The sequence below is a fragment of the Cottoperca gobio genome, chromosome 20, assembly GCF_900634415.1.
Source record: "Cottoperca gobio chromosome 20, fCotGob3.1, whole genome shotgun sequence".
In the NCBI taxonomy this organism is placed as follows: Eukaryota; Metazoa; Chordata; class Actinopteri; order Perciformes; family Bovichtidae; genus Cottoperca; species Cottoperca gobio.
Genome location: NC_041374.1, coordinates 5,804,024 through 5,818,197, shown reverse-complemented (window position 1 = coordinate 5,818,197; position 14,174 = coordinate 5,804,024). Strand labels below are relative to the sequence as shown.

At 40.2% G+C, this 14,174-nt stretch overlaps 1 protein-coding gene across 4 annotated transcripts in view; it reads left to right on the top strand.

Annotated features, from left to right (window-relative positions):
• Positions 1-14,174, top strand: part of LOC115025627 (cadherin-7-like) — a 130,579-nt gene that overhangs the window by 82,346 nt on the left and 34,059 nt on the right. For all 4 annotated transcript variants that reach the window (XM_029458022.1, XM_029458023.1, XM_029458026.1 and 1 more), the window contains one exon: positions 6,309-6,428. In XM_029458022.1, coding sequence (XP_029313882.1) covers positions 6,309-6,428 — 120 coding nt within the window. The remainder of the gene's footprint in view (positions 1-6,308; positions 6,429-14,174) is intronic.

The following is a 14,174-nucleotide window of genomic DNA, read 5'->3' as shown; positions in this document are numbered from 1 at the left end:
GGGAATGTGAATGCGCAAGGCAAAAAAAGAAACCATTTTTTCTTTTTTTAATTGCTTTATCTACAAACAATTTCGCGACCCCCCTGCAGTGCCTCCGCGGACCCCCTGGGGGTCGCAGACCCCCTGTTGAAGACCCCTGTACTAGAGTAAACTGCAGTTGCAGTTCTTGTTGTCTTTTCCGAGGGAACATTTAGTAATCCTGCACTCAAAAAAGGTTTTACATAAAATCATTGGTTTCATTCATTTACATACGGGGTGGCTGTGGCTCAGGAGGTAGAGTGGTCGTCCAGTGGTCGTCCAGTGGTCGTCCAGTGGTCGTCCAGTGGTCGTCCAGTGGTCAGAAGGTCAGTGGTTCGATCCCCAGCCGCTGCAGTCAGCATGTTGAAGTGTCGTTGGGCAAGATACTGAACCCCAAATTGCTCCTGATGGCCTGGCCAACGGTGTGTGTGTGTGGTTATAAATGCAGTCCCACTTTTAAAAAGAGGGAGTGTGTGTGTGCGACACAGGCTGGGTTGGATGAGCTGTAGGTGCGAGTTTGGTGGCCTTTCTTGGATTTGAATGTATCTTTTGGAATATTTAAAGGGGTGTTTGTTTAAGTTGTTATGTTGCTCTTTAAACCAGCGATACTATATTTCTTTGGCCCCCTAAGGCAGCAGAAAAACAACGTGTGAAAACAACACAAATATATATAGTATCACCTTTTAGGTTGGTGTGGAGAACTTTTTAGTGGCAGCTGGATACGACCCTTTTAAGACCGGTGAGAGTGAAGCAAAGCTGTGTGCCAGAACACCAAAAAACAATGAAAGCTCTGTGACACTGAGGGGGAAACTGCAGAGGATCATTTTCTGTGGGTTAATCACTAAGCACGACACCTTTCATGTTAATAGCAAATTATTCATTATAGCCTTTTTTTTTTACCAGCATATTAAATTAAAGCACACAGCACTTCCTCACCACCAATAAACCCGAAGGAAAGCTCATTGTGCGTCATCTCAAAACCTCAAACATGCATGGCAGCATACAAATGGAAATGAGTGAAAACAAAGGTGTTTATGGCTTTCTTTCTTTTCTTTTTTTAACAGCCTTCAAAGTCAAAAAGAAAATTTGAGCAGGCATACAGTGGCAGTGGGAGTCATTCCAAGGGAAACAGTGCTTTGCTTACTACACAGGCAGGGAGATCTCTGAAGGATTACGCAGCCGACTGTCAGCGGGGGGTACAGAGCTCAGGCTTAAGGAACCAGAGGATTAGAGTACAAGGGCTCGGAGTCTCGTGTCCAACCCGAGATAAGACAGCAACTCAGTACATCAACCACAGAGGGGGGAATGCGTTCACACCACAAGCGCCGAGACGCGGGGTCACCCTCGCTGCTTTATTTAATCCGCCAGTTCCTGTGAAGGTCTTCATCACAAGTTGAAAGAACAACCGGTAGAATAATGCGCCGCCTCTCTTTGTAAATATCAGCTCAAAGTGATCATCGGTGCAGTAAAAAGCAGTCGGGGCCATGAACCTCTTGTCCTCAATAATTCCTTTATAGATGTCTTTAAATCATTAATGGTCACAGCTCTGCACCGCTGATGAATGGGTTCAATTTAGAGGAAATCATGAATTTAATTAATTAAAGTAATTAGAGGCAGTGCTCGTACATACACAAGGAGACCTTATGGCCCGGGGATGTCTGAAGACTTTTGTCTTAATCGTCGCGGGGATGTCAAATAAAAGAGAAGGGGGCTTGAGGACAGTTGCTCTGCTCGGCTCGGCTCTCTCCCGCTGCACAGCGAAGGGCCGGAGGAGCAGTTTGAGGGCTCATTACAAGCATAGAGGATGTAATGTCAACCCAAGGTCACAGCTCTGGAATTTACTACTCATCAGTCCTATAACCAGCTGTCAGTGTTCCTGTCTAGTTCATAAGAGCGGCGATCAAGGAGGGCACAGACGTGTCATTCTGGAAATGAAAGAGGCGCTCAGATTCAGGGAAAGTTGTTTCAAATATATATAAAAAAATATGTCATTATTTGGGTTTATGTTGATGCCTTTGTGCATTGTGTTTATATTATACACTTCAAAAAACAACTTTATTAGGTACACCTGTATATGATCAGTTTTTGGTGACATTTGTAAATTAGATTAAATGTTTATTATTGAGGTCATAGTTAAAGATGGTGTTGTAACGAAGTACATTTACTCAAGTGCTTAAGTACAAATTACATTTTATACTACTTTATAGTATACGCCACTACATCTCAGAGACAAATATTGTACTTTTTTTGTCCAAATTTGGTGATTTTAAATCTGAATCTTTGTGATAAATTGAAGGATGAAGGGAGAAAATGTTCCTATTTCTTAACTTAAAAACTATCTTGGATCAGCTGGAAGATGCATCGTCACAAAGCTGAAAACACAACTGTTTCTCTGAGATCATTTTTTACTTACTTTTACTCAAATAAAGTTTTGAATGCAGATATTTTACTTTTAGTGGACTATTTTCACAGTGTCGTATAAATAAGTTTACTTAAGGAAATTATCTAAATGCTTCTTCCACCACTGGTTGTACTGGACTACATTACATTCAGAGGTCTTTGCAGTTGTCTGTCCTGCTTTTGCAATTAAAACTGCATCACAAAAGTAGACTTTACGGCAAAATAGTTGTATTTTATTGCATTAGATCGTAGAGGCGTACCTACTATCTAAGTGTCTACTGATTGTACTTTGAAAACAGCATGTAGTTAGAAACTTACTTTAGAAGTCCCGTAATTAGTTTTTTTCTTGGTAATTGCACAAAAAAATGAATTAAAATCTAAGCATTAATCCCCGAAGCAATGAGGAGCAGGTGTGAATGTGCACAAATATAATCAACTCTATCAACAGTGGCAGCTTTTGAATACTCATGAAAGCTTAAACAGAATGTTTACATATTTATAATGATGTTTTATGTTTTGTTTTTATTTATGTTGCAATTACATTTTCAAGTCACAGCTTTTGGTTTCAAACGTGTTCTTTTATTCACACGCTTGTATTTCAACGTGCATATTTCTTCATTTGAAAACAACATGCAGTGTGTATTAATATAACCGTTACATGCTGGCGTCACAGTCTTCGGATTTGCATCGTGAACGTGGTTTCTCAAAACGCATATTGTTCTTGACAGTTGGGATGGATCCTGTATAAGCAAGTGGATGGAGAATACCTGTCTCCCATTCATATTGAAGCTTGCCACATTTATTTTCATTACTGGCAGATGACAGTGGGCCACCCAAGATGCGGAATTGATTAGAAAAACCTGTTTTGTACACAACAGCGGGGGAATAAATCAACAAAAAAAAAATCAAATCTATCACGTCAATGAAGACGGACAAATGTTGAAGTGACACAGACAGGGGGGGGCAAATTGAGTAGCAGATGACAGCCTTGTGGATCAGAAAGACTATTCATATTTCAGGGTGTTTTCGTTTTTTTACATCCAGCTCACCCGCGTGACATTATTGTTAGAAACAGGATATTTGTTGGACAACCTGTAGAGAAAAGAAATAAGCCTTTTAAAAGCTGTGCTCCGTCCGAGTCCATATTGAATGTTGATTCACGGCCTCGTCTGCCGAGCACTCTGTGACGTGATTTTAACTCTCAACCCGTAATAGAGATTTAGACATCGCCCGAGCTCTCTTTCATCCTTTGACCTTGGTGTTTTAAACTACCTGTAATATAACCTGTCATGACTAAGAGGTGATGATATAATCTAGGTGTCCTTCTGCAACCGGCTTGGTGATAACTTCTCCAGCTTCTTCTTTTTTTTCTTCTTCTTCTTCTATTATATTGTTCACATCCAGGGCCAGAGCCTGTTAATTCTGCTTTATGGCCAGAATGGAGGAGTCTAATCTTCAATTTCCATGATCACTTTCATTCTGTAAAAAGCCTGTAAAATACATCTCATGTTAGAAAGTGTGATATTTATTAGGAAGTAAAATATCACCAACTTGCAAATAGCACTTTCTCTCAGATGCTACAATATAGGCTCGATATATGTGCTACTAGCCATTAAAGTGAAATATTAAAGCAGCTATGTGTACTGGGAAAAGTATTTTTATTTTTTCTTCAAGGTTATTTCAACAATGGATGTTGTTGATGACTTCACCACTGCACAGTGCAGTAGGCGTCAGCTTTAAGACCAACTCTGACATACAGTCTGACAGCAAACATTACAGCCATAATGGGTGATTGTGATAACGTAACAGTTAATTAGCTTTTCCTCCCTATTATCGCAGTTACTTGACATTATAAAACCTGTAACAATGGAAGTTGGAACAACAAGGCTCATGTGACCGACCTTTTTTTTTTTTTTTCTCGAAATTGTTTGGTAATGATCGTAGCTGATTATGTTTTCTCTGTGAAATCTTCAAACACTTCTCTGCCTTTACCTTCCAAGCCACGGCTGTCAGCTCAAGTCACATCAACAGACGGTCAGCCTGTGCGTTTATAAAGAAATGCATAAGGCGTCATGTCTGGTGTCTTCTTCTCCGCCTCGGAGGAAGAGTGGGAGAGGACAATACTGTACTGCGCACAGAAACAACAGTTGTCAGCAGAGTTCACAGTCGAGTTTGAAAAACAAATTTCCTCCTTGTAAGCTCGGAGGAAGTTTGGGGATCCGGGGGCACTTCAGGGCACTAAAACTAAAATGTAGGCTTTGTAACTTTATCTGCAGTAATTCACTTTGTGTACCCTTAAACTAACGGGATATAACAATATGACAATTATTTCCTTGCCTGTCAAACTTTGACTTTTGGTTGACTGTCTTGGCTCAGTAGCTAATAGCCAGTGGATAGTGTTGTGTTAGCTAAGTTAGCATTAACTACTAGCTGATGTTTGCATTATATAATACTCGTAAACACATGCAGTTGTGTTAGTTAATTAGTGAACTAATTATAATAAAGAGTTTCTTTATCATACAGCCAAATTCATGCATATTAATTTTAATTAAGTTTTCAAATCAAGGAGTTTTTAAGTTGCTGACTTATATATGTGTGAATTATGGGAAAAGTCTTATACCCCTTAGTTTGTCAGGTTTTATTGAATTAAGGATTTTTTAAGGGGTTTGGTTTTCACCCAATTAAATTAAATACATTAAAATTAAATAAAGGATCTCTGGATTCATACCAAATACCTTTATCCACAACCAAGTTGTTAATTAAGGTGTGTGTTTTCAGGGTTAGTTGTTAGTAATTTAGGGGATTCTCTTTTATATCAGTATATCCTTTAGACATATTCATACGTCTAAAGCAAAAGATCACCTCGCTGTGCTGTGTACCAGCACCAGGATCTGACGGAGCATCCTAAACAAATAACACTTAAGATGTCTTTATTTTTGTTTTCATAGTTACATTTTCCTCTCTGCGTATCAACAACGTCTCCAGAAGCAGTTTGTGGACACTAAAATCAGTGAACGAACCGAATGGGTTACCATCTGTGCATATTAACAAAGATTTTAACTAAAAAATTAAAAAAATAGTAAGAGTAAAGAAAAAAGATTAAAGTGACGGGAAAATATTTTCCCAACTGTGCCCTTTAAAAAAAAACTTGTGTCATATATTCTTTAATCTACAGAGTTTTACTGAGCCCTAATTAATGCAACACAAAGATACAGTGTCCTACATTGCTGAGGACAAGTTCAAACTCTTTGACTCTTCTAAAGAATCTTAGAAGTTTTGGAATCAGTATGATATGAGACACATAATCATTTATTTTTTGCTGTGGGTGAAGGCCCGGTTTAAAAGAGCACAGATTGGGTACAGAACCCACTTGGCTGCTGAATTAGAATCAACAGATTGAAGATACCGGAGAAGATGCCGCTGACTGATCTGCGGCAGGGAAATAGAAAACAATGGCAGCGAAATGATCTCCAGAGGCTCGGAGTTACACTTTATCCCGCCGCAGCGTCCCTGCAAATAATGACACCAACTGAAAATGTTATTTGTTTAGCAGCATTTCAGGCCAAGAGCCAGTACACAGCACATGTCGGATCTTGTGGTGCCGCTGAATTGAAGAACTGCATTAAACTTTGTATAAAAATGAAACTCAAAACAAAGCACACCAGCCCCAACAAAAGAAGACAAGTGTAATAATGACTAATGAGATTATTTACCGCCTCAGAAGTCCCATTTTCATCGCTTTGTCCCTTTTTCTCCCCCCCCCCCCCCCCTCTTTCCAGTGGAATTGGTCACACGCTCTGTTGATATGATAACTGTTTCCATATTTAGCTATGTTTGACTTGGCTTCTGGATGCTGTCTTGGAAACTAATGAAGGCTTGTCTGCCCACAGGAACCATGGTAGTGCAAGTGGCAGCCACAGATGCGGATGACCCAACATATGGGAACAGTGCCAGGGTGATCTACAGCATCATCCACGGACAGCCGTACTTCTCAGTGGAGCCCAAGACAGGTAAAGAAAATGGCGGCGATATGATACAGAGATGCGGCCGTGATTTTAAGGCCCTGAAAAAAAATCCAGTGGAATATACTGAGAATGAAATAACACCTATGACTTATTTTGCCATCCACTAAATTGAAGCAGAGAGTTTCAAACAAACGCAACCAATGGTCACATGGGGCAATTATGATGACAGCAATCAGAAAACGGCTTTAAGAAGGGCTGAAGTAAACTGCAAGATGAGTTGTGAGGTAGTTTGTTGACTTGTGGGGCGTTTTATCCTGAGAAGTGCAGCGGCGGTCCTCACTATATCTTCATCGCTGGCTCATTAGCCACTGCCCTGCCGAGGCTCGGCTACTTCATGCAAAGCGCTCCTGCAAATAAACTAGAAAAATACGGGCCATGCCACAATATCAAGCTTCATCCTCTGCTTCGCTACCAACACATGCCGGGGCTTTTATGAATGTAGTTCAAATTCATGATCTGGCGAAAGCCACTGCACTGCAGGGATTTATGTCTGTTATTTTCCACACTCAGGCAGACACAGAGATATGAGGGATGCTCAACAACAAAAATTCCACTGGTGACCTGTTAACCACGGGAAGAAAATGGGGCATTTGAGAGAAATTAATGTATGTCACAAGAAAGGAAATGACTTCATACTGTGTTGGCATAATGGATGCGCTGTCTGAGGAGGAAAATCTGTTGTACGCTTCAACATTTCAGCACACTTAGCTGGGAAGATTTTCTATGTTGTTTTTCACTTTCTAGAGACCTTCGACTAATGAAGCCTCCCTCTGAAGCTTTCGTTAGGGAACATCTCAGTGTTCACATGTTTTGGGGTGAACATGTTTTACACACTCTGAATGAGAGAGTTCCTCATGGATACTCTTTAAGCTGCGACAGTTCCACCGGGACTTCTCTGAGGATGTACATCTTTGATTTTTAAGTGATTCCTCATGACTGCTTGGTACTTGTGTATTATTTGTGCTTCAGTGTTTTTCTCAGTTCCTTTCTGCAATTAATTCAGCTGGTGATTAAGTACCTGATATCCAAGAATGTTGCTGAATCTGTATATATAAAAAAATGAATGTATTTAACAGAAAGAAAATAGCTGGTTAGGCCATATTAGTCCAGATAGCTGTATATAGATATTTTAGTATATACTTAAATCACTTATTTTCTGTATTTCCCAGACTTTTAGTAATAACTGGTTCATCTTTATTGATATGTTGCTGGGAGCATGTCCTTATTTGACTAAGTCGCTAAAGTGTCCCAATTCCCCGACCCTATAGAATAAACGTATTTGTCCAAGTGAACTAAATGCTTTGCTTCGTTCACCAGCTAGATGCTAACTTGGTCTGCTGTTTGGTGCTGAGCTGGTAGCGTTCAGTGGGTGTAAGTCCAGTGTTCACTTTCCTTTTGGCTGTAGTTTTCAACACCTGTGGGAAATGTCTGGCTATTTAGCTGCTAAATGATCCACTGTTTTCACCAGCTAGTTGTCAACTTTGTCTTGTGTGCTGGACTGCAAAACGTACAGTTGGGTTTGTTTTAGTGCTTCTTCACCTCACAGCTGCCTGTTCAATCTGGAAACGCCGCTGATGAGAGCAGACGAAAACAGTAAAGTTGTGGGTCGTAAAAACAATAACCTGAAAGGCACTAAAATCCTTCAGAGGGCTGAAGGGAACTGCAAATTATATTGTGAGTCTCTGTGAGTTTGACCTTTCGTTTACATACGTGTATTTGACCTATTATTACATTGTTAATATATAAAAATGGATTATAACTGCTTTGAAGAACTGAAACAATATTTTCAAATAGCTCTGAGCAGATGACCTGTAAGATTTTCATCCCATTTCATCCCCGATAAGACATCACATATGCTCTGTATTTGCACAAATTAAATTCTAGCAGGCGAAAGGTAAACTGACGCTAGATTGGATATTCTTCCTCTCATTCCTTTAACACTTTGCAATACAAATTTGTCAAATTTTACCTTCTTGCTGCCATTTTGCAGGGGCGTCTTCCAAGTGTGTTTTCGGTGTAAGAATAGAAAGTTTCTTTAAGCACAAAATTTGAAGCTCGAAGACAAATCGCACATTGGTGATCTTTATGTAGGACAACGGCTGGTTTATTAACCTGTCAAACAACAGGCAGACACACACACATAAATATGCACCCAGGATCTCGTGGTTGAGAGATGCAGTATTGGTGTCAGAATTGAATAGCATGGATGGCTGTCAGAGAAGTGTGACTCCATGTGAGACCGCACGATGCACGGAAGCATGAAGACGTGTTGTTTGACAAGGACCTTAATAACAACCTAGTGTAAAACACAGTTTACAGAACAGTAACCTGTGTGTCAAGGCTGAAATCCTGCAGGCTTATATAGCAGCGTTGTTACTGTCTCGAAGTCTCTGTTGGTTTGTGGAGCTTTCTTCAATAGATTTCTTTTTGTTTTATTTCTTCCCACTATATTGCTCCCTGAAAAAAAAAAAAGGTGTGAGACGCAACTGTAATTGAGAGAAATACTAGGGAAGTGTTCACCTGGTTAGCGTCATCTTAATTTAGTTACCTTTCAAGAAGAACTACCTTTTGGGAAATAAAAATGAATGCCACTGAAAAATGCTCTGCTGGTTTCCTGTAAAAAAAAAAAAAATGTGTCATCAGTTTTTTAACTCTGTAGCACCTTTTACAACATTTGTATTTATTTGTCTATTTTTGTTTATTTTGCTTCTTTTTTTTTTTTAATCACAGCACTTATATCAAATATGATTAAATGATCCCAAAGCACCTCATCTCCCTTTTGCTACTTTGTGAATTTAAACGATCACAATGAAGAACTAAGACCTCATTTATCATGTTGTGTCCAAGCAGTAATTTCAAAAAATATGGACTGATGAGAAACTTGACCACTTGCCTCCGGCTCTTCAACGATCTTTAACAAAGTTTACGATTGAATCCGATTCTCGATGAGTCTCAAGTGAGACTTCACGACACCGATACCAATTAGAGCGAGAGCAGACATTTACTTAAGTGATGTTCAAACAGCTTGCCTTCTTCCATAAAGTACCCATTACTCTCATATCATGTTTTTCTTACAGCCATTCTGCTCAATGGCCAGAGCTCATACTTTCACAGCCTCGGTTGCTGACATGTTTTTCATTAAGCTAAGTGGATTCTTTAAACTCCAAGTTTGATATTTCAAAAGCTTTAATGGGTTATGATTGCTCACTGTAAGTGGCCTGTGTTCTCATACAGTTGGATTGTGATTCTAACCGTTGTTCTGCTTCATGCCTTTCTGTCCACTGTAATGCACCGGGAAAACGAGCAGCATTGTGGATGAGCAGAGATATCGTCACGTCACATGTTCTGTTTCGTCAGTGTGCTTAAAGCACCTTGCATTGCATCTTCAGATCTTCAGAGTAACAGTTGTTACATGTATTTGTTTGCATGTTGACACCATTTGACTTTTCCTGATTTTTCCGTCACATGAGTATTTAGAAAGGTTTATAGAAATGTCAATTACAACAACACAAAACGTGCTTGTACAGTTGTGTTCCTTTTGTAAAGCTTACACTCCTTTGTGCATTTTACATCCAATATTATCATATTTATTTTAAAGTTGAAATTTTAAAAGAAGGAATAACTCAATGTTTAAATTAAATTAAACGTATCAAAGCCGTAATTTCTTAATTCCAGAGGTGGAATGTAACAAAGTACATTAAGTAGAAACTACTGTACTTATTTAGTAGTTACTTTTACTTTACTTAATTATTTCCATTTAATGTTACTTTAAACTTCTACTCTTCTACATTTTGGAGGCAAATATTGTACTTTATTTGACAGCTTTAGTTATTAACTTTAAAGATTTAGATCGTCATTACAAATATAAATTAAACCAATTATTGGTGATGTATTATTATACTGTAGGTTACCTTGTTGTCTCACATGGGAGAACATTATCTTAAGCTACCTGAATAATTAAAATGTAATTTAAAAAGAGTCATCTTACTGAGTTAGTAACGTCACAATATATAAAGTTAGCTAACATCAATCAATACATCGTACCTGTCCCATGTATTCATACTGTATGTGTAATCAATTGACTGAAGTCTGGTGTTATTTTTTCTTACAAAAGCTACATAGTCTTGCTTTAATTGGCATTATAATCACTACAGGTGTTAAAAATAGTGTTTGCCTGCAGTCCTGGCTGTGAAAAGGGATCACATTGTTTGTGCCAACTGTTAGTTTTTAACATATTGTCAATACCATGCATCTTACGGAGTGCACTCTGGGGCTGAGACGACAGCTCTTCGGACAGCAGACCTGGATTGAGTGCTGTGGGATGAGCGTTGTGATCCTGTCGTTGCAAGTTACTAATTAGTCCCATTTGCAGCACACGCCTGGGCCATAGCAGAGGGTGACTTTGACAAAGTGCCTGGTCCGAGATACACTCTAAGCTCCACATTGCAATACTGCACTAGTGATTATGTGGCAGACGGCTAATGGTCAGGGTGGGGGGGGATGCGTGTGACCCGGTGTTAGGTTGGTAGCTCTCTTTCGCCGAACAACTCCGATTCTTAATCCCAAATTGAATCTACAAGGTGCCCTTGGGGAAAAGTATTTAATCCTAAAATAGCTCCAATAACTTCCAAGCGACACATAATGCCGGCAAAATACATAAGTTGCTGCCGCCTAAAGCCGCTCAGTTAAGACAGTATTTTCTAATACATATTGATTGATGGCTTGTAGTTTAGTTTGAAGGTGACGCTGAAATTGTAAAAGCTGTTAAGGACTGCGTTCTAATTGATGGCAGGCTCAAGGAGGTTTGAACAGCTGCCTCCAAGCTCCACACACCTCGGCGATATGGCGAGTCCTTTGGAGACAATTATCCACGCACATTAACACTGCTACGCATGTGGGCACGCACGCGAGCATCAATGGCGGGAATATCGAGAGAAGAATTTAGTTAGTAGAAAATGCCAGGTGCCTGAATGAAAGGATTAATTACGCTCTGAAGGGGGTATTTCAGATGTGACACGGCTCGCCTCTCAGAGCATCTGAATATGACAGGCATTCAGGTGAGAGAAGCCTGGACGGACCGAGCGTTGTCTCCTCTCAGCCTGGCAATCTAATTAAAGTGAAAAGGCTCAAATAAAGAAAAAGGCCAGGTCCAATCCCTGTGTAATCATCGCATGGGAAATGTTGACGCAGAGGTCAGGAGGAGGCAGCTTTGCTGTGATGAGCCTGTGATTAAGATATTAGCATGGCCTTTTTAAAACCCTTTTTTTTTTACCCTCTTCTTTGAAAAGTGTGTGTTGTTGTGGCTCCGTTCGAGACTATCGTGGTGGTGACTGCATTAAATCGAGGAACAATACAGCTTAAGGCTGGATATAAATCTGGCTGCCTCCTGTAATATAGTGAGGGAGATGCAATTTTTCAATTCTAATCACAAACAACAACAACACCACCTGGATGTGTACACAGATTAACACACTTCCTTTCAGCGTAACGTTACAAATGAATGAATCCTATGTTCTGTAATATGTTTCTGCAACACTTGGGTCCTTTGTGTCGTGGCCTCTGTAGTGACCTGTGATGAGAGCGTGATGCTTGAATGTCACTAAGTAATATACTACCTGGGCCGGAGGTTTTATTCCCTGTTTGTATGGCCTGTTTTTGTGTTATGGGATCTATTCTGTGTAAGTAGACCACCTGAGGGCTCAGCAAATCACATACTGCACCCTTCATGTTTAAGTGTTCATCACCTTCATCAGTACCTCTCATAGCTGCACGCAGAGCCGGAGGGTTCCTCCAAAGTCTGCACTTTTATTTCCTCTTCGCAAGACAAATGTCAAGTATCTGGGCTTTAGCAGGGAGCATGGCCCACCCGTCTGCCGCCAGTGGTGTGGAGACAGCTAGATAAATGCGCGGCTACAATGCGTCTGGCTTACACCGGAGGCAAGGAGTCACGGCGTAATGCGAGGCCGTGCCGTGATAGCGACAGAAGGATTTTAATCATCGCCTCTCCCCAGGAATGACACCAGCGCCGCACGGGGTAACGGAGATAGAGAGAGAGGAGGCTGGCACCCAGCAGACAGACAACAGTCTTACAACATGAGAAGTATACGTGCTTCTGGCCAGGCGGGGAAAGAAACATGTCTCTGTTTCTTTTTTCTTCTTCTTTTTTTTCGGGTAGTGGAATCAGGATTCATGGCATCATTAACCACAGCCAATATCTCTCCGGCTTCAACACACCAAGCTGATATTAAATAAGTATATCAATTGTGTGTGAAGCCTATATATGGTTTAGCAGGAGCATTCATTTGTCTCACTGCTGTCTCCACCAGCTCAATATATTTTTCTACCTTTTAGGATCCATTTGTTTCCTGCTGTTATTATAATCCAACCATTACCCAGCTTTCTCCTCAGCTATGCTTCTCTCGAATGTTTAAAGATGACTCTTTCAAGTCTAGACGTGCATGCTTTGTCCCTATGGCCATGTTGGTGTGGAGTAGAGAACAGAAATGTTTTGTTCGGTTTGTGTCGAGCAAGTGTTATGGGCACCTCGCTGGATTGAAGGCTTGAAGTAACCTTTTGTGATAAACAGGGTTCACAGGTGTCGCTGCAGCAGGCCACAGAGCAGTGGTGGTGCTCTTTAATTGGCCACGAGGTTACACTTCGGAAGAAGCTACAGAGAAGTAATGAAAAGATGGATGGAGGACTGTTGCAAGGGATAAACTGAGCAGATGGGTTAACATCCACAGCGCTGAGATAGATGCCTAAATTATAAGCATGAAAGCATTAAAAACAAAGAACAAAACATGTCGCTGAGGTTTAACCAAAGGAGAGAAAGACAGCCTTGTTTTCCCCCCACTGCTGCATGACAACGTCCCACTGTTCATTATTCGATGCAGGACCGAAATGGCATGTTTTGCAGAGCAACAGCAAAAGATTATTGCTTTATTGACCACCGTCATCCCACTGGCAGGGACATTGGAGAAAAGAAAGTGGACAGCTCACTATAATTTAGCTAACTGAGCTATTTAGTTAGAGTAGCCAATAACAGTGTTCAGCTGGAGGGACTGTAATGACATTAATAAATGATGGCAGGGAGAGAAAATTAAACACTTAATGGAATTGTTTATTTTCAAGTACAGCCGCGGTTGACGGTCAAAAGGCATCTTCATTTTTCTCTTAAAGTCTTTTGACCCACTTTTCTCCATTTGTTTGTTTTTCCTCCTTTGTTCCTGGATTGAGTTTAATTGCTGTGTGTGTGTGTGTGTGTGCGTGTGCGTACTATTCTTATGAGAACAGACTTTTAGAGGTTAAGTAATCCTCTGAGGACGTTAGAGTATGTAGCATTTGACATGAATTTTTAGCACCCACATAAAAAACAGCACCTGTCTTTTGCAGAGTTATAACTCAGTGGAAACAGAACACACACCCTTATGTACACAGTGCTAGACCTTCTGCATCTGAATCGTGCTAGTGATGGCAGTTTATCAGAAATATGTCTCTATAAAGCTATTCTTGGTGATTCCTCATCTAAAAACAACACAGTCCTCATCAAGGGCAGAGCTGATTGTGAATTCTACAATACATGTAATGAGCAAATAAATACAGTGCTTTTTTTTTCTTTTTTTTTCTTCCTCAAGAGATTGGACTTCAATTACATGTCAAATTTCCGGATAATTTAAAGGATTATGAGAAATTCTCCAGGTGCTAACTCTAAACTGGAGCCCCACTTTGATC